General features: G+C 37.4%; 1 protein-coding gene and 1 pseudogene across 3 annotated transcripts in view; both read left to right on the top strand.

Annotated features, from left to right (window-relative positions):
- STAM2 (signal transducing adaptor molecule 2) overlaps positions 1-13,846 on the top strand; it is a 44,474-nt gene extending 30,628 nt beyond the window's left edge. For 2 of the 3 annotated variants that reach the window (XM_053597705.1, XM_053597707.1), the window contains exons 9-14: positions 1,690-1,772; positions 1,962-2,049; positions 3,302-3,356; positions 8,329-8,482; positions 11,785-11,954; positions 13,475-13,846. In XM_053597705.1, coding sequence (XP_053453680.1) covers positions 1,690-1,772; positions 1,962-2,049; positions 3,302-3,356; positions 8,329-8,482; positions 11,785-11,954; positions 13,475-13,703 — 779 coding nt within the window. In that variant the 3' untranslated portion in view covers positions 13,704-13,846. The remainder of the gene's footprint in view (positions 1-1,689; positions 1,773-1,961; positions 2,050-3,301; positions 3,357-8,328; positions 8,483-11,784; positions 11,955-13,474) is intronic. The other variant, XM_053597706.1, reaches the window with a different exon arrangement.
- A 4,456-nt stretch (positions 13,847-18,302) lies between these two features.
- On the top strand, positions 18,303-19,834 carry LOC128589702 (Na(+)/H(+) exchange regulatory cofactor NHE-RF3-like; annotated as a pseudogene).
- The last annotated feature ends 1,192 nt before the right edge of the window (positions 19,835-21,026 follow it).

Genomic DNA, 21,026 nt, shown 5'->3' with positions numbered 1-21,026 from the left:
AAGCACTCCTGAATTTTCCCTTTCCTCAAATTGAAATAGGAATCTTGAGACAGTAATAAAGTAAACATTCCATTTGTTATGCAGCTAAAGATGTGGGAGCATCTAAGCATAAAGGAGTAGCTCATAATAATACTAATTAATGATGATAATCAGAAATAAAGTAGTTACTGATTTTTTCTTTGAGATATAGTCTCACTTTGTCACCCTCAGTAGAGTGCTGTGGCATCATGGCTCACAGCAACCTCCAACTCCTGGGCTCAAGCAATTCTCTTGCCTCAGCCTCCTGAGTAGCTGGGACTATAGGCCCCCACCAGAACACCCAGCTTTTTTTTTTTTTAAAGATGGGGTCTCTCTATGCTCACGCTGATCTCGAACCTGTGAGCTCAGGCAATCCACCTGCGATCCTCAGTCTCCCAGAGTGCTGGGATTATAGGCGTGAGCCACCACGCCCAGCCTAGTTAATGATTTTTTAATTATATGTCAGGCATTGTGTTAAGTTCTTTGTACTATTTTATTTAATTCCAATAATTCTGTGACAGAGGTGCTTTTGTCGACCTGTTTTATAGATAAGGAAACTGGGACTGAGGGATTATGTTTCTAGTAATACGTGATAGAGCCAGGATTCTAAAGCCAGTCAGTTTTACCTTAGAAGGCACTTAAAACTGACTCACTGGAGGGATAATATGAATGCTAATCTTTATCACTTCTGGAGAAAGAACTTAAAGCTGTGTGCATCAAGTATAATATTATCTTTGTATGTGTAGTACTCCAGGAAAGATTTGAATAGTTTTCTGGGTTTGTATATTTATAAGTTACTTGCATATTTGTAAGCTATTTCTCTTTATGAAAGACTTTTTTTGTTTAATGTTTTAACTGTCATCAAAGATAGGTTAAAATGAGGTTTATTTTTTTGTTCATATAGGAAATACAATTTTTTCTTTTTTTTTTCTTTTTTTGAGACAAGGTGTTGCTCTGTTTCCCAAGCTGGAGTGCAGTGGCACAATTATAGCTCATTGTAACCTTTTACTCCTGGGCTCAAGGAAGCTTCCTGTCTTAGTCTTCCAAATAGCTAGGACTACAGGTATGCACTACCATGCCCAGCTGATTTTTTTATAGGGTGGAGGTCTTACTATGTTACCCAGGCTGGTTGTGAATTCTGGACCTCAAACTGTCCTCCTGCCTTCGCCTCTCAAAGTGGTAGGATTACAGGCATGAGCCGTCATGTCTGGCTTTAAGTTTTTTTTTTTTATTTTTACCAAGAAGGAAGAATGTAGAAGCAACTCATAATTGTAACTATGAAATTAGCTAAATTGCTAATAATCTCTTCTTGTGTGTTTATTCATCCCTGTAGTAACACTCAGTTTTTAGGAAAATGTCAGTAGTGACAGATTTCATTCATATTTCTTGCTAATTCCACTAGAATGTACATTGCACGAAGGTAGGAATTCTTGTCTGTTTCATTCATTGGTTTATGTATAAATGCCTAGAATGATGCCTGGTACGTAGTAAGTGCCATAAATATTTGTGACGTTAATGAATGAACATTTGTAATAACATATTGATTATGAAATGTGATGATTATTTAAAAGGCATACTTTTTTTTTTTTCTGGACAATCATAAGCCACTTATAAATGACTAAAATTACCAAAGTAAATGCTGAGGAACTTAAAGTTTACTTTTTTCTATAGCAGCTGTGGACAAATTGAATGTAATTGATGGTGATGTGGAGGAAATTAAGAAATCAGAGCCTGAGCCTGTTTATATAGATGAGGTAGAGTCCTTCTTTTGCTTAACAGTTAAACTATCAAGACTTTTGAAAATGTATTATCCTTGAGAATGCTTAGAAAGAGTAATTTTATGTTCACTAAAGTTACAACTCTTGAGTTTTTATATTTTCTATTTTATTCTTCAACTTTTTCCATTAAAGTCATTTTTTTTAAGTACCCTATTACTTTTCTAGGAAAAGATGGACAGAGCCCTACAGGTACTCCAGAGTATAGATCCAGCAGATTCAAAACCAGACTCCCAGGACCTCTTGGAATTAGAAGGTACTTAGTGAATATGAGAGATTATTTTAATGTTATTTAATATTTTAGCTGTTTCATGTCTGGAGTTTCTTCTACCTTTTGTTTGCATTTGGAGGTTAGAAATCCCTTGGTGGAAAACAGACTAATACAGTAAAATATCAAAAGTATTAATGGAAGGTGTTGTTATAAACCTGTATATCCTTTTTAAGAAGTAAGTCTTTTGTCTTTCTGTAAGCCCACCATTGGCTGGAAATATGTGTAGTCTAAAACAGGACATATTTACAAATAATAGCAAATTAACTGAGTCAAAATGTTTAAATCCTTATTCCTGTTTGACTCTCTTGTATCGTGACTTTAAAGTTTAAAATCACACACGATTGGTGTTAATTTTGTAATGGAGTCATTTGATGTGTGCTGTTGTGTCTTAGTCTCTAAGAAATGTAAAGCAAATAAAACATGTTTATGCTTTTTAAAAAATTCTTTGGGAGGCTCAGCACCTGTAGTACAGTAGTTACGGTGGCAGCCACATACACCAGGGCTGGCGGGTTCAAACCCAGCACCGGCCTGCTAAACAACAGTGACAGCTACAGCAAAAAATGGCCCAACATTGTGGCAGGTGCCCGTAGTTACTTGGCAGGCTGAGGCAAGAAAATTCCTTAAGCCCAAGAGTTTGAGGTTGCTGTGAGCTGTGACTTCACAGCACTCTACTGAGGGTGACATAGTGAGACTGTCTCAAAAAAAAAAAAAAATTCTGTGGTAGAAAAATCTCTGGTAAATGGATAATTCTTCTCAGCTTTATAGAAGAAAATCTAGTTATGAATATAGAATACAATATTGTATGCTATTCATTGTAACAGTGTTCATATTTGGAAATAACACAAAATATTTAATTTTGAAATGTCTTAAGTGAAAAATGTTTATTTCTCATCTGCACGTGGTTACATATTTTATGTACTATGGCTCAAGTTTATTTTACTTCTCTAATAGTAGTTTCTAGATATGTTTAAGACTATAAACTTAGTTAATAATTCCAAGGAGAACATGGCAAAATTTTATTTAGAGTTGACCTTGCCTTTGGTTACCTGGTAGTAATATGTAGTAGTAATGGTACTAAACAGTAGTAAAATTAGGTATTTCATAGTCATTTCTCTAGTATAAACTTAATCTATGTGTATTATGCATGGTGTTGTATATGGTGGCTTTGTTGTTAAAAGTTGTTGAAATTGTCTAAATTAAGTTTCTAGATTTGTCTTAAGTATTTTTGTCTTTACAGACATCTGCCAGCAGATGGGTCCGATGATAGATGAAAAACTTGAAGAGATTGATAGGTGAGATTTTTCATACAAAGAATGAAATTATAGTTTTGTTAGGTTCCTTGCTTTTGGCAAACTTAATAAGGGAACATTTTTGTAGAACTGTGTACAGTCTGTTGAAATTGTTTTTCAGGTTCAGCGCCCATAGCATAATGGTTATGGCACCAGCCACGTACACCAAAGGTGGTAGGTTCAAGCACGGTCTGGGCCAGCTAAACAACGACAACTGCAACCAAAAAAAATAGCTGGGCCTTGTGGCAGGTGCCTGTAGTACCAGCTACTTGGGAGTCTGAGGCAGGAGAATTGCTTACACCTAATAGTTTGAGGTTGCTGTGAGCTGTGATGCCATAGTACTCTACTATGGGCAACATAGTGAGACTCTGACTCAAAAAACAAACAAACAAAGAAAAAAACGCAGAAATTGTTTTTCATTTCCCCAAACCCTTACAAACTAACAGCAAGGTGGTGCTTTTAATTTTGGTAGCAATTAATATTTTTCCTGACTATCTAGTACACTTAGAATCATGGACTATTGCTCTAAGTGTACCAATCTTTATTTTCTTACTTGGGCTAGAATTAAAGGGCTAATGAGTAATGAAGAATAAAGTGAATAGAGAACAAAGTGAGAGATCTTAGGCAAGAATTGAGTTGTTATGCATTGAGAAATGGTATTTCTAAAAATTTCAGCTGAAATTTTTATAGTGTTTGTGAAGCGAAATCTGATGCCACACACCTCTTCTCGTTTCTCTTCGTTGTATTTCTGTTTCTCTTGCCCTTTTAACTTTGTTATCCCACCTACTTTTATTTTTTAGAAATAGCAGCAGCACTGAAGATAGACTGTCAGGATTTTTGTTCTGCCCCCTTTTCTTATTTTCATTTTTCTTTTTTTTTGTTGCAGTTTTTCTCTGGGGTTAGGCTCGAACCCTCTACCTTCGGCACATGGGGCTGGCACCCTACTCTTTGAGCCACAGGCGCCGCCCCATTATTTTCATCTTTCTATAGTGAATGGAAGACAAGGGGTAGGCCTTAGTATTTTGTCATCATCCCTTCCTATTCTTCCTATTTTTGAGCTATATTATAAAAAACACAAGAAGAGATTAGGTAGGACCAAAGGAATAAGGAAAACGAAATTACTTTGCTTCTTTTCTCCTCTTACAGAGAAATGCTGTAACAGAAAGACTTCCCAGTCACTGAAGACTGTAATCTTTAGTCCATGGGGCATGTTTCATGAAATTTTTCCATTGTCTAACAGAAAATGAAAATTAAATCCTATAGAAATTAATGAAAGGTGGTAGCTTCATTATATTTTAGAGAAGCATTAAATATCTACTTATATATCTCCTGTAATACTTTGTTTCTATGCAAGGATGTTGATGGCGAGTTAATAATCAAATTGGAAAAGTTTAAAAAGAAAAATGGTTAGTATTATCATAGATGTGGCTTTTCTGGACCTTAAAAATAGTCCATATCCTTTAACTCAGCAATTTTAAGTGCATGCTAAGTACATAGGTATACACATATGTGCAAAGATTTAGCATGATGTTATTTATGATATCAAAATTGGAAATAACTAAACTTTTGTCATGAGATTTGTTTAAAAAAAATTAGTCATTTCTGAGCAGCACCTGTGGCTCAGTGAGTAGGGTGCCGGCCCCATATACTGAGGGTGGTGGGTTCAAACCCAGCCCCAGCCAAACTGCAACAAAAAAATAGCTGGGTCTTGTGGCAGGTGCCTGTAGTCCCAGCTACTTGGGAGGCTGAGGCAAGAGAATTGCCTATGCCCAAGAGCTAGAGGTTGCTGTGAGCTATGACACCACAGCACTGTACCGAGGGCGACAAAGTAAGACGCTGTCTCTAAAAAAAAAAAGGTTTAGTCATTTCTTTGTATCCATGGGAGAGGTCATCAAAATTCACAGATGCTCAAAATCCATGATATGCAATGGCATGGTATTTGCTTATGAACTATGCAGATCCTTCTTTATATTCTTAAATCATCTTTAAAATGCCAAGTATATTGTAAATCTTGTGTGAATAGCAGCTATTATGAATAGCTGTTACATTGTTTAGGTAATAATGACAAGAAAAAGTGTATATACATTCAATACAGACATAATTTTTAAAAAATATTTTTGGTCCAAGATTGGTTGAATCCATGGGTGCAGAACCCATGGATGCAGAAGGCTGACTGTAGGTCCACATTTTCTACAGTGAAAATTATTGTCACTGGTAATATCTGTTGATATGGAAAGATGTCATAATATGAAGTGGAAAAAAGCAGAAGCTCTGACAGTGTTATCTTATTTTTTATTGATAAGAATATTGTTAAAGGAAAAGGTCTAAAAGAATTTGAGTGACCATTTCTGATATGAATTAATTTTTTGAGTGAGAGCTCAACTTCAGTCAGCTAACTGGCATTTTCTTATTTTATGGCCACTGACTGCAGATGTAGCTTCTGTTCTGGAAAATGCTTGTTCTTTAACATGTTCTTACTATTTATCCTTGTCAGGTATTCAGAGATGAATAAAATATCATTTCCTTTCTTGAATGGAACATCATTAGGTTGTTATTCCTACTCAGAAAAACAGTCCCACTGTCAGAAAATTACACATTTCATTTCTGTCTGTCATTGTACAGAATGAAATTTTGTGGCATTTAACACGCTAAGAAATAGTATCAGGTAAATATGTAAATTGACTCCAAAGAAGTTTAGATAGATCTACTGAAGATAAATTCATAGTCTAGACTTAACTGTATTCCAGACTGTTCTAATCTTACTTCCTCTTGTCCTCCAAAGATAATTTTCTACTACCTAGATCTTATTGCTCTTTTACCTTATTGCTTTGGGATTATGTGTTGAATTTTTTTTTTTTTTTTGTAGAGACAGTCTCACTTTATGGCCCTCGGTAGAGTGCCGTGGCCTCACACAGCTCACAGCAACCTCCAACTCCTGGGCTTAAGCGATTCTCTTGCCTCAGCCTCCCAAGCAGCTGGGACCACAGGTGCCCGCCACAATGCCCGGCCATCTTTTGGTTCGGCCGGGGCCGGGCTTGAACCCGCCACCCTCTGTATATGGGGCCGGCACCTTACCGACTGAGCCACAGGCGCCGCCCTATGTGTTGAATTTTTAAGGTGATTTCAGAGACAGTGATCATGCCTTTCTATTCATTCTCCTGGTGTTTCTACAGCATACTGGGTTTTGTGGACCAGATTCTTACGGTTAATTCTTAGTTACACATTTGTTAGCAGAGACACTTAATTTCTTAATTTCAGTTCTTAGTTACAAAGAACTCTCTTTGTAATTGACAAGCTTGTGTAAGAGTTAAGTAGCCACTATTTATCTGTTCTAAAGCCTTTATTTTTTTAAGAGACAGGATCTTGTTTGGTCACCCAGGATAGAGTACAGTGGCACAAACATAGCTCACTCCAACCTTGAACTCCTGGGCCCGAAATGCTAAAATGCTAGGATTACAGGCGTGGGCCACCAAACTCACCCTGGGGGCCTTTTCATTCAATGTGATTCTTTCTATAGAAAGATGTTTGTAACTGATGTTTTTGAAAATGGGATTTGACTTGCTTTATATAGTCGTTCCTTTTAGAGAAGGAATACTTTTTGGTGGGTTTTTAGTTGTTGTTATTCAGATACAACATTTTGAGACAGAGTCTCTGTCTCAGAGACTCAGACTAGAGTGTCATAGCATCAGCCTAGCTCACAACCACCTCAGGGTTCAAGCACCTGCCTCAGTCTCCTGAGTAACTGGGACTATTGGTGCCCACCATAATACATAGCAAATTTTTCTATTATTAGTAGAGATGTCTTGCTCTTGCTCAGTCTGGCCTTGAATCCCTGAGTTCAAGGGTTCCTCCCACTTGAGCCTCTCACAGTGCTAGGATTACAGGCATGAACCACTACCCTGGCCTCAGACCTAGCAGATTCTAATAGAAGAAAGGTAACAAGACTTGGTAAGATTTAGTTCAGGTCATTTACTTGATAGCCCTGTGACAGGTTTGCCTGTCTCTGCCTCTTGCCACTCTGTGTTTATATAGAAAGAATCACATTGAGTGGAAAGGCCTGTGCGGTGAGTTTGGTGGCCCACACCTGTAATCCTAGCATTTTGGGAAGCCAAGGTGAGAAGTAGGAGGATCACTTGAGCCCAGGAGTTCAAGGTTGGAGTGAGCTATAATTATGCCACTGTACTCCACCCTGGGTGACCAAGCAAGATCTTATCTCTTAAAACAAGGCTTTAGAACAGATAAATAGTGGCTACTTAACTCTTATAAGCTTGTCAGTTTTTGCAAAGAGTTCTTTATTATTCCTAGTGAAACACAAAATTGTACCAAGTCAGAAGAGTTTTCTTTGGAGTTTCTTGGGCAAATTTGAAAATACTTTTACTTGAATTTGTTATTATAAAGTAAGGTATCTGGTTTTGCTTAGTTTCTCAAAACCAACCAACCGAGAGCAATAGAGACTAATTTCATAATGGTATTGTTTTTAGTTGGATTTTCAAAGGTAATAATTTTTTCCTGTTCATAGATATAAACAAATGAAAATATGTGTATATGATTTTTTAAATTTTAGTCATATACAGAGGCTCTGGGCCTTAGCCCAACTACTTTGTTTTACTAAGATTTATATCTAAGGATTGGGTTCTTACCTGAATTCAGAGATTATTATTTTTTAATTGAATTCTGAACAGAAATCTACAGTGTATGAAACTAGTCTCTCAGCACCAAAATTATGAATTGATGATTACATTTTATGAGACATGGAAAGGACTATTCCCTAATATTATGAAGTCATGTCAGCCTGGCTATTATAAGAATTAATTCTTCTTTCATTTCCTTTTTATTATATACAAAAATAACTTTAAAAACATACGTAAAGAAAATAAAAAATAAAAATATACATAGAAATATGCTAAATTAAAAGAAAAATTATGGTGCTAAATACATGCCTAAAAACTATTAAAATGGTTTTCTTCTGCATCAGGAAGCATTCAGAACTATCTGAATTGAATGTAAAAGTCTTGGAAGCTCTGGAATTGTATAACAAATTGGTGAATGAAGCACCGTTATATTCAGTCTATTCAAAGGTCCATCCTCCAGCACATTACCCACCTACTTCATCTGGGGTTCCAATGCAGGTAAGTATGTTTTTTGAGAGCATTTTTCCAAATTATAAACAAGTTTGAAATTAAAAGGAAATACTTTAAAGCATAATATTAAAATTTATGTGATCTGTGAATAAAATTATAAAACCTTTGATAGTTTTCTTTTCTTTTGCTTTTTTTTTTTTTTTTTTTTTGAGACAGAGTCTCACTTTGTTGCCCTTGGTAGAGTGCTGTGGCATCACGGCTCATAGCAACCTCAAACTCTTGGGCTTAAGTGATTCTCTTGCCTCAGCCTCCCAAGTAGCTGGGACTACAAGCACCCACCACAAGGCCTGGCTATTTTTTTGTTGTAGTTATCATCATTGTTAACGGGCCCGGGCCAGGTTCAAACCCACCAGCTTCAGTGTATGTGGCCGGCGCCCTAACCACCGAGCTACAAGCACCAAGCCCTTTGATAGTTTCAAGAACTATTGGCTAAGCAATTGATGTTCACCAGAGCAAATTAAATACTGATATTTCTCAAGTACATTTTAGTTCAGTTATAGCATGAATGAAGAGACCATTGAATATGTGTAGGGAGTTCTGGTTCTTCATATGCTTTTGTAAACATAAAGCATAAATCTTTTATGTAAGTGTAAAGTATAAATCCTTTGATTTAGGACAGCGCTTGACATGCCAAAAGTCCTATGGATGAGGTACTGATGCTGTTGTGCTGCTCAACAAGATTTAATATTTTTGTAAAAATTTGTCAAGAATTCTTTGACTTCCATGATTATTGAACAGCTTATTTAATGAACTTCTTTTGTTCTCAGAGTATGCTTTTTATATTTCCTTTTCTCAGATGCATGACTTAAATTGTTAAAAATTTATGCATAATAAAGATACACGTATAGCAGGATGGTTGTAGTGGCTCACACTTGTAATCCTAGCACTCTTGGAGGTTGGGGTGGGAGGATCCTTTGAGTTCAGGAGTTCGAGACCAGCCTGAGCAAGAGCAAGACCAATACCCTGTCTGTACTAAAAATAGAAAAATTAGCTGGGTGTGGTGGTGAGTAGGAGGCTGAGGCAGGAGGATTGCTCAAGCCCAGGAGTTTGAGGTTGCTGTGAAAGAGGCTGATGCCACAGTACTCTAGCCTGAGCAATAGGATGAGACTTTTATTTCTCTCTCACACACACACACACACACACACACACACAAAGATATAATGCAGACCTATAAGGTGCAGAGTTCACTCACACATAAAAAGATATAATGCAGATCTATGAGGTGCAGAGTTCATAGCCATCCATAAATAGCATCTTTTCTTAGTACTTTTCACCTTTTGTACTGCCAGCTGCAGTGAATACTTAGATTTATTAGTATCTCCATTATGAAGCCATTTCAGCCAATTAGTGATTGAATTTAGAATGAGCTTGGATGAGCAAAATTCATGTTAACTTATGAAAACTGGTATGTAAAGGTACGTGTGAAGGAGATACGAAGGAGAAAAGGTAGAATGTGGGTGCATAATTTAGATGACACAACATGATTATTAAGTAAAAAAAGCATAGTTACTATGGTAACTGTCACATCAGACAAGATGCATTTATCAAATATGCCATGCCTTGAACTTTTTGAAAATTACATATGAGGATAGGAAAGATTTCTGGGTGCAAATGACAACTGGAGTTTATCTTGTGTTGCTTCTGCTTTCAAGGAGTTGCTTGCCGCCACTGTGAAAGTGGAACATAATAGAATTGTGTGATAAAACTAATGTAAGATTTTTATTTATTTTTTTTAATTTTTTTTTAATTTTTTTATAGAGACAGAGTTTCACTTTATGGCCTTCGGTAGAGTGCCGTGGCGTCACACGGCTCACAGCAACCTCCAACTCCTGGGCTTAAGCGATTCTCTTGCCTCAGCCTCCCGAGTAGCTGGGACTACAGGGGCCCACCACAACGCCCAGCTGTATTTTGGTTGCAGTTCAGCCGGGGCTGGGTTTGAACCCACCACCGTGGGTATATGGGGCTGGCGCCTTACCGACCGAGCCACAGGCGCTGCCCAATGTAAGATTTTTTATGTGTCTCTAACGGGTTATTTGTCATTCTTTTTTCAGGTTTAATTGCATTCTATTTATAATCTGAGTTTTCCTAAACATAATTTATTTTTCAAAAAGTTACCTTTCTTGGGCAGCGCCTGTGGCTCAAAGGAGTAGGGCACCGGCCACATATGCCGGAGATGGCGGGTTCAAACCCAGCCCCAGCCAAAAACTGCAAAAAAAAACAAGTTACCTTTTTATCAGTTTGATTCTTCATATAACCTTTATCTACACTAGTCACACATAACAGTATTCAGAGTATTCAAAATTTCCTATTCGAACTGGAGAGAAACATATTTCTACTAGAAGCAGGTGGAGTAGCACAGCATTAGTTGTATCAGTGTAGGCCACGCATGAAACCTTAGCTGTTCTTTCCTGCCGTCTTCAGTGTCTTGTCAGTGGATTGTTACATGTTCCCTTCGCGAAGAAGGGAATGTGATTGCACTTCATGTAATTTATCTGACATCTCTGATATTTTACATTTTCATGTGAATAGTACTTATTAAAAAAACAGCTGAATTAAAACTGGAATAATAATTATTGTATGATATTTATTAAACATGTACATTGTTTTATTGTTATCTATATACATAGTAGGGAAGTAGTGGACCTTGTCCTTAAAGAGTTGCTGCCTTGAGAATTAAATAAGGCACATATAAATATCCAAAGAAACTTGCACTATTTTTGCTATTTCCTAAGATTGTATCTTTTACCCACAGCTCTTTTCCACTTTTGTCTTGCATATCCTAAAGGCAGGAAATAGAGTAGACATTACCAGACAGGGCTTGACACTTTGATATCATTTCTTTTTCAACTTTTTCTTGTAAGTTTCATTCTTAGATGGAGATAGATGAGTCATCCTAGGATAGGTCACCATTCTTATGGCAACTTGAAGGGATGGTGGGTTTCCCTGGAGGGGAGTGTATAGTTTTCTGTGGGTCTATAGCAAGACATACCTATTGAGTAATAGGCAACCAGTGTAGATTCCATCCCACCACTTAAAAATACAGGCACCTGTCTTTTTCCCAGTCCTCAGTAAAAGAGAAGAACATCAAGCAAATTATAAATTTCTATAGATTTGGCACCATGGTTTGGAAACTTTCCACTTTTAGTTCTAAAGTAGATGGATTAGTAGAATCCAATTGCTCCAGGAGAACAATAACATATTCTTTCCTTTAAGTCTTTAATGTTTTATGATAAATATCTTGTTGAGATGTGTGGCATATCTGTGAGTCTACTTTTATTTTTGGTTAATAGACATATCCAGTTCAACCACATAGTGGAAACTATATGGGTCAGAGCATTCACCAAGTAACTGTTGCCCAAAGCTACAGCCTGGGACTGGATCAGATTGGTCCGCTGAGATCTCTGCCTCCAAATGTGAATTCCTCTGTGACAACGCAGCCTGGTCAAACTCCATATTTAAGGTAAGTTTTTAGGACCACTGTCTATTTTGTATTTATATATGTTAATTTTTAAAGACTTTCAGAATGAGAATATTGAGATCCCTATAAGGATGAAGTGATGAAATTGCCCATTCATACTCCCACGAAGTGAGATGGTGCTGCCATTAGCTTTGCTGCTTATGTTGAGATGGTTGTCCAGGTGTAAGCTCATAATCTGGGTCCCTGGGACAAAATAAAGCTAACTGTCCTCTTTGGGGACTAAGCCCGTGATGTGCTTAGCACTGTGTCATAAGAGGCCCCATGAAAGAGTCCCGTACATATTTATTTGCATTTACTTCTAAAAATGAGAAAACTGTTGTTACTTTGACCCTAAAAAGGAAGTGTGCTTGAGTTGTGGAATTTTTTTTTTTTTTTTTTTTTGAGATTGAGTCTTACTGTGTTTCCCTCAGTAGAGTGCCCTGGCGTCACAGCTCACAGCAACCTCAAACTTTTGGCCTTAAGCGATTCTCTTGTGTCAGCCTCCCATGTAGCTGGTACTACAGGCGCCCGCCACAACGCCCGGCTAGTTTTTGTTGCAGTTGTCATTGTTGTTTAGCAGGCCCAAGCCGGGTTTGAACCTGCAAGCCTCGGTATATGTGGCTGGCACCCTAACCACTGTGCTACGGGCTCTGAGCCAAAATATTCTTCCAATATAATAATGTGTGGATGATCACTCAGGTCTCTTCCCAGTCTTAAATTCCATAAGTATGAGTTTTAGTTATTATCTGAAAAGTTCATATTGGTATCTAAGTTAAAACACAAAATTTTGTTATCCTGTGTGAAACTAAACATTATGGAAAAAACCTGATATACTGGTGACATTAATCCTCCTATATTGCAAGAAGTATACTTGGTGTAATTTTAAATCGTATATATTTTAAAAAGAAATGTATTATAGGAGTTAAAGGAACAAAGAAACATCCTGCAATTTGATGTGATTGTTCAGCTTAGTTTGTGAGTGTTAATAAGGAAACTAGTTCAGGATTATCCTGAGGGTAGATTCAGGGTCCTCTGCAGATTATACAGTTCTCCCTTTGAAAATGAAAAGTCCTCACCAAAGGAAAGCTTGAAGGGTGTGTGAAGAGATGAGATAGGCTTCTTTGTGCTAGGTTAGGGGTTAGGAAAGGGAGAATGTGGGATGACAGTGCATCGTGAGCCAGGGCTTTGTTCTTGCGGCAGCAGGCCAAGGGGACCTCAAGTGGAGGAGTTCACATCTGCTCAGATAGTTTTGAAATGTTTTTGGTGTGAGATACTGGAGAAGGCAAGTTCAGAAGGCCTTACGATCTTACATTTTGTTTCTCTTAGAGTACTTCTCTCTTTTTAGCAAATATAAAAATTAATAGTATTTGATAGCTAGAGTGATTAAATTATAGTCAGGGCAGTGGAACTACATAAACTTAAGATGAAAGAGACGTTTTTGTCATAATAACCATTGATCTCTGGCAGTGACCTAGATAATGCAAAATAAATGCGTTTTGTTTTGTTTTTTATTTTGTTTGTAGCACTGGACAAGACACTGTTTCCAATCCTACCTACATGAACCAGAACTCTAATCTTCAATCAGCTACTGGTACAGCTGCTTACACACAGCAAATGGGGATGTCTGTGGATATGTCATCTTACCAGAACACTACTTCCAATTTGCCACAACTGGCAAGCTTTCCCGTGGCAGTTCCAGCTCATTCAGTTGCACAGCAGCAAACAAATTACCACCAGCAGCCTCTCCTTTAGAAACAAACTAAGCATTTTCTTGAAAGCCTTCCTAAGTGTATTACAAAACCCTTGTGATTCTAACCTGAAAATATTAAAAGAAAACTTTTTCCCTCTCAACTCAAAAGGACCGTGAATAAAGCACAAAAACCTATCTTACTCTACAAGGCCTTATATAAAAGGTTTTTTTCCGGTCCAGTTTGTGTAAAGTCAATCTTTTGATCAGAGGCAGCTTAAAGGTGCTTCCAGTTAGTTGTGTCTTACTTTGAAATCTCTCTACATAAATCTGGACACTCAATAAGTAGCCTTGTGAGACTAAACAGTATGAGATAGGAATGTAAAAATTTTACTTTAAAATAAACAGTTTCCCCCTAAAATGTCATGATAACGGCACTGAAGAACTTTAGAAATTTTTTTAGAGTTTCCCACACACTATTCTTTTAAAAGGCAAACTTTTTGTGTAAGCGTTTAGCTTGCCATTTTCCTTCTGGCTCCTTAAATTGCAGTTGCATTTGCAGTATTGTCAGTTTTGCTCTCAGTGTTACGTTGAGCAATAATTAGCATATAATTGTCTACAGAAATAAAAGCAATTTGGAAGGAGCAAAAATGTTTTCTGTTAGCAAGTGAAGACCATGTAAATGCAGATGTGTGATAAAAGCATTCAGCCAGTCCCCCAGTCATGCCAACAGTGGGCTAAGGAATGTCCCACAAAACATTCATTCCCTGGGGAAAAAACTTCTTTTCCCAGTCTTTCCTATTGCCATTAATGACCTTTCCAAGTGACTTTGGCCATTCTCTAATGGAGATGTGGTCCATTTGTTTTTCTTCCTGCACTATGGAGTGTGCAGAGATGCTGCTTTTCTTTTTACAGATTGTATGTCAATTTGAACCATTCCTAATATCTGATGTGATGTGTATCAAGCATGAATAAGTGTGGTTTTAGTGATGTGTTGTTTTTTGTTTTTGTTTTGAGAGTGTTGTTTCTTTAGTGATTGAAGTACCATTGCAAAGCTGTCAGCATACCACGCTGTTGGAAACACTGGCCATTTCTTTTAAAGGTAATGCTTAACCTGTAGAATAAAGCAGATGATTTGATAGAAGGCAGTGGATTGATAGGAAAGCTATGGGGGCAAATTTTCTGAATCCTACATTTTAATTAGTATATAGTGCTAATGGATTCCACATACTGTGGGAGTTAGGTAGTAAACCAATAGGAGTTGTTTTCTCTCCTAAAAATTTGCACACTACATCATCTACCAACTTTTTATATAACACAAAATAGAAAATGCAAATACATATGCATATGAATCTATGATATTTAGACTGGGAAAAACAAAACATAGTTCAGTTTTTAAAAAGTTACCTCCATGGAAGCAAGATTCCTGTATTTGTTTTTTAAAGAAAACACTCTTTCTACTAAGAATCCATTTGAAGACAGTTCTGGAAATTTTGTCATTTATCTACAGAAATTTGATTATAAGTATGTTTCTTTTTCAAATAGACTTTATCTTAAAGCAAAATAGTCTTATGTAATACTTGGTCTACATTTATAAAGGAAAACAAGCAGTATTTGAAAACCCAACTTCTGTCATTGTCTTATTTCAGATATGAGTAACTGAAAAGAAAGTTTTAACCTTTAATGTCTCATTTTCTGTTTTTCATCTAGTATTTTCCATTCACGTGAATTCAACTATATACTTATAAAAAGTATTCTAAAATGGCACCTTACTTTTTTTGGAAACAAATCTTCTGTCCTTTAAAAAAAAAAACCATAAAAAGAATTCAAAGCTGCTCTGGATAACAATGTTCAATGTTCATGTACTACAAATGTAAGGAAAATCTTATATTTTACCTCCCAAACTATATTTAATAAATGTATTTTAGTGTTTGTGTAAATATTTCCTGTATAATTGTGATCTTAATTGTTAAACTTAATTCAGCATAATTCTTTGAGCCAGTTTAAATACTATACACCCACTAAATTGGGGTCAATTTATGTTCAACTAATGTAGTTTTGGAATAATAAAACATAACATATACAGTATATATAGTGTATATTGGCATTTATCTGTGAAATTTTATAGATGCAGAAGTTACTTTCTCTTAAATTAAAAATTATTTTTGCCATATGTAATAAATTTTGTGTTGCAGGTTGATAGTATGAAAGTGGTATTAAATCTGTGTGCTGTGTTTTTTTAGTGTTAATAAGAAATGCAGGTTGTTATTTTCTTTCTTTTTCTATGAGCTTATGGATTGTATTTATTTTAAAATCTGTTTATAATTAAATATTTTCTGCCAAAGGAATAGTCTTAACTTCAGATTTCTACATTGGGTTCATATTGTTTTATATCAAAAATAAAAAACAACTTTTTAAAATATGAAATATTCATATATTAGAAAGAATGAATTCTTGAAAGATTATAATAAAACAATTCTATTAAGTAGAAAAATAACCCTGGTGTTAAGTAATTATAACATTATTTAGGATTTGAAATTATTTGTCAGATACATTGTCATCTTATGGTATATCAAGTAGTTAGTTGATACTGGACCATGTGATTTTACTGTGTGTTTTCAAGATGGTTATAAAGTTTCACTTTTCAAATAAAAAAAAAAGATTATAAGTGATTTAAAAATATATGGCTTAGGGATATTTTCTTTCAAAGTTTTTCCTAGTAAAAACATAAATTTTAAGGCTCCTTAGTCCTAGGAGAGGACTTACTGAATTGTCATTATGCAGAGAAAGCTGAAGTTGTCTTTATAAGTAATTATAAATGGTGTAGCACTGATCTGTCACGCTTTGTTTCTGTCAAAACATATTTGTCTTCTTTACTTACATCAGTTTTAGCCAATAAATAAAGGGGAGGGCTCAGTTTTAGGGATTTCGTTTGGTTTAGTTTTCTTTTGAAAATTAAAGGTTTATAAGTTTTCTCCAGAAGAATTATTTTAATTTCATCAAACTAAATTTGAATTTGAGAGGTAAGAAAAAAAACCTTACTGTGTCAAAAGAGAAATTACGTTGCGTACATGGTGTAGTGTCCGTCCCAAATTCGTGTCCACTTGGAATGTCAGAATATGACCTTGCAGTAGTCTGCTTTTATCTGGGGCTTTGTTCCCAGATCTCCAGGGAATGCCTGGACCCACAGATGGTGCTGAACCCTATGTATACTCTGTGTTTCCCTCTACATATGCATACACCTGTGGTAAAGCTTATACATTAGGCACAGCAAGAGATTAAAAACTAATAAGTAGTTAATATACTATTATAAAGGTTTTTTAAAACTAATGAATTGTTTATTTCTGGAATTTTCTATTTAATATTTTTGGACCGTGGTTTAGTGTGGGTAACTGAAACCGCAGAAGGGGAAGCCACAGGTAAAGGGAGACATTTGTATTTGGACATAGGGTCTTTGCAGGTGTAATTAGGGTCAGGTGAAGTCATCGTGGATTTATGTGGACCCTAAATCCAGGAGGCACAGTGGAGAGGCCATGTCAGGATGGTGGCAGAAGCTGGAGTTAATGCTGCTATCTCCTGGGGCCACCAGAAACTGGAAGAGGCAAAGGATTCTTCCCTAGAGCCTTCAGAGAGAACACTGCCTTGATCTCAGAGCTTCCGGAACTGTGAGAGAATAACTTTCAGAGGCTAAGACACATAAATAAAAGTGTACAGCAGAATCTTGAGTACCAGGCACACAGGATTTTGTATATGATTGTTTAAAATTGGCATGGGAATTCTGACAAAGTTGTCTATGGTCTAGTAGCAGTCTTTGTTTTTTAGCTAAATTATAATAAATTGCATGGACAGATGACACTAAGACCCCTGTTAAGCCTATCCTATTTTATTGATTTTTAAAACACATCTACATTTCAATAATTTCTTTATGCTAGAGGTGTTCACAGTTAACAAGATTATAAGTCGTTTACATTTTTATCCACTCCTCTTACTCATCTTGAGTATCAAGTATTGAATCACAGGAGAAATGTTCAACTTTGGAACAAAGAAGAAAACTACATGCATACTCCTAGAAAAGCTACCAAAGAATGGAGAGTTGGTATTGTTCTTATTTTATACCATTTAATCCTAATAAGAAAAATAAATTCTTTCTAATACCTTCATAGTAAGATAGTGACCTATATTTTGATCTTGGAAACCAGCTACTAGGTTATTAAGTATGAAATGTTGATCTCCTAAAGTTTTGACAGTAAATATTTCACTTTGACACATCTTATTTTTATTATGACAATACCTCCTTATTCTTTCAAATGCACGTTATGGCTAGTGATTATCTTTCAAAAATTTTTTGTTGAACTTAATTTTTGTGAAACCATGGATAAGTAAAAAAATTAGTGTCGTTTTCAAACGTAAGTTCCATGGTGGAGCAAATACAGTGCAGACAACTTGAAATAGCAATGGAATGTTTGGGAAGATGTGGCTAATGAACCCACAGTATGTTGATGGTTTGAGAAGTTCCATTCTGGTGATTTTAATCTTGATGAGCCACTTCAACCTGAGACCAAGATGAATAATGAAGTAAAAGCTGTAGTGGAAGTGAATCCATCTCAACCCATTGTATGAATTAGGAGCAAGGTTTCATGTTACTATTCCAACAATATTGGACCATGTGGACCAAATTCGCAAGGTAAAGAAGCTGGATAGATGGGTTCTGTGTGAATTAAATGAGCTTCAGAAGAGAAACTGTCTCAAAGCTTTCCTTTCTTTGTGGTCACAACATAAAGGTAAACTGTTTTTTCGTTGTATTGTTACATGTGATGAAAATGAAAAATGGGGGCAGCGCCTGTGGCTCAGTAAGTAGGGTGCCGGCCCCATATACCAAAGGTGGTGGGTTCAAACCTGGCCCCCGCCAAACTGCAACAAAAAGTAGCTGGGCGTCATGGCGGGCGCCTGTGTCGCAAAGGTTCAGCACAAAGATTGGATAAAGATGAAAGTGCTGAAACACAGTCCAAAGCTGAATATTCATCAAAAAAAAAGCCAGTGGTGGGGCTTTGCTGGCTGAGCAATCCCGGGAGTTCCAAGACCAGTGCTTGCCAACGGAGACAAGGTCCCCGAGTGAACAGAGCAGCTCCTCTTCCTTCCCGACACGGAAAGGGCTTCCACCTTCAACCCCCGAGAATGTAAACTGTCTAAACAAGGTGAACAAAACTATGACTGCTTCCTGCGAATTGAGAAGGACGTCAATGGCCACCTGGTTTGGGTGGTTGCATAGGGGAGCCCAGTAGAGAAGGCTGGCCTCCAGGACAGAGACAGAGTTTCTAGGATCAAGGAACCTTGTCCATCATGTTTGTGGACAAGGAGGAACATATGCAGGTTGTGGATCTGGTCAGAAAGGGTGGGAATTCAGTGACTTTACTGGTCTGGATGGGAGGGAATACCTGTGCAAAAGCAATGAAAATGAAAGTGGTCTTAAAAGAATTGGGTCAAGTCAGAAGGAGCAAAGTTTGAATGATAAGAAACTCCCTTGTGATGAATGGGTGAATGGAGACTTGCACCCAGCCAGGGTTCTGCTTCCTAAGGAAGGAGGGGAACAACTATGGCTTCTCTCTGAAGACTATCCAAGGTAAAAAGCGGTTATACCTGACTGATACCAACCTCAGGGCATGGCCATGAAAGCTGGGATGCTGGCTGATGGCCACGTGATTGAAGTGAATGGAAAGAACTTAGAAGACGCTAGCCATGAGGAAGTGGTTGAGAAGGTTAAGAAGTCTGGAAGCCATGTCATGTTCCTGCTGGTAGACAAAGAAACTGACAAGCGCCACAGTGAGCAGAAGATACAATTTAAAAGAGAAACAGCCAGTTTGAAACCTCACTGGCCCCCAGTTGTGGAGATGAAGGGAAACCATGGCTATGGTTTCCATCTGAGGGCAGACCCAGAGCAGAAAGGTCAAATCATCAAGGACACATATTCTGGAAGTCCAGCAGAGGAGGCTGGCTGTGGAACAATGAGCTCGTAGTTGCTGTCAATGGCAAGTCTGTGGAAACTCTGGATCAAGACAGTGTTGTGGACATGATTAGAAAGGGTGGAGATCAGACGTCACTGCTGATAATAAAGAGACGGACAGCATATATAAACTGGAGCCTTGAAGACTATCTTACTGAAGAGGAAAGGCCTGCTTCACATGAGACACTGGGCTAATCACTCAGATGTGTGCGTCATTTTCCAACAAGGAGATTACATACAGGTTGTTTAGAGACCCGCTCACTATCATGGAGTCAAAAAAGTCAAAATTCTGGGTGGCACCTGTGGCTCAGTCGGTAAGGCGCCGGCTCCATATACCAAGGGTGGTGGGTTCAAACCCGGCCCCGGCCAAACTGCAACCAAAAAATAGCCCAGTGTTGTGGCGGGCGCCTGTAGTCCCAGCTACTTGGGAGGCTGAGGCAAGAGAATCGCTTAAGCCTGGGAGTTGGAGGTTGCTGTGAGCTGTGTGAGGCCATGGCACTCTACCGAGGGCCATAAAGTGAGACTCTGTCTCTACAAAAAAAAAAAAAAAAAAGTCAAAATTCTGCTGGACATCTTTTTAGATCCTTGTATGGCATTCTATACTAGTTTTATTTTAAACACATTTATGCATTTGTGTGCATGTTGGTACATACTGTTCCACAACCAAGCTCAATCTTTTAAACCTTTCCTCATTGTGGTAGTGGAGAAATTTTACAGCTTACAATAGATATAAAGAATGGAACGTGTATGACATCTTACGAACTAAACCAGCACATATATTTAGTAAACTACAACTCTTACGTATTTATTTTTTGCAGTTTTTGGCCGGGGCTGGGTTTGAACCTGCCACCTCTGGCATATGGGGCCGGTGCCCTACTCCTTTGGGCCACAGGTGCCGCCCTACAACTCATATTTAAAATAATAAAAAAAGCCAGTGGTGTCTGGTGGTCCAGCACTGTCATTAGCTATAGCTTCACGGAACCTGGTCATTTGGTTATAGCGGATGTCTACTACAACCAGTTGGATGAAATGATGAGGATGCTGGAGATTAAACAGTGATATTAGTCAACAGAGACAGGCCCTCCCTTTGCAAGACAATGCTTGACCACGTGTTGCACAAATGCTGCTCAAACTATAGAAGCTGGGCTTGGGCATTCTGTCGTCCACCATATTCAATACCAGCCTTTCCACCACCTGACTACCATTGCACTTCTTCCAGGCTTTAAACCACTTTTTGTGAGGACAAATATTCAATTCTCAAGAAGCTTTTTGTGATTTAATTGCCACTCTCTCTCCAGGCTTCTTTGCTGTTGGTATAAGCAAGCTACTATCAAGATGGCAAAATTGTGTTGAGAGTTTAGGGGAGTACTTTGATTAATTGTACTGT

The sequence above is a fragment of the Nycticebus coucang genome, chromosome 7 (assembly GCF_027406575.1).
Source record: "Nycticebus coucang isolate mNycCou1 chromosome 7, mNycCou1.pri, whole genome shotgun sequence".
Lineage (NCBI taxonomy): Eukaryota > Metazoa > Chordata > Mammalia > Primates > Lorisidae > Nycticebus > Nycticebus coucang.
The sequence above is the reverse complement of the archived record's forward strand: the minus strand, read 5'-3'. Positions and strand labels throughout refer to the sequence as shown.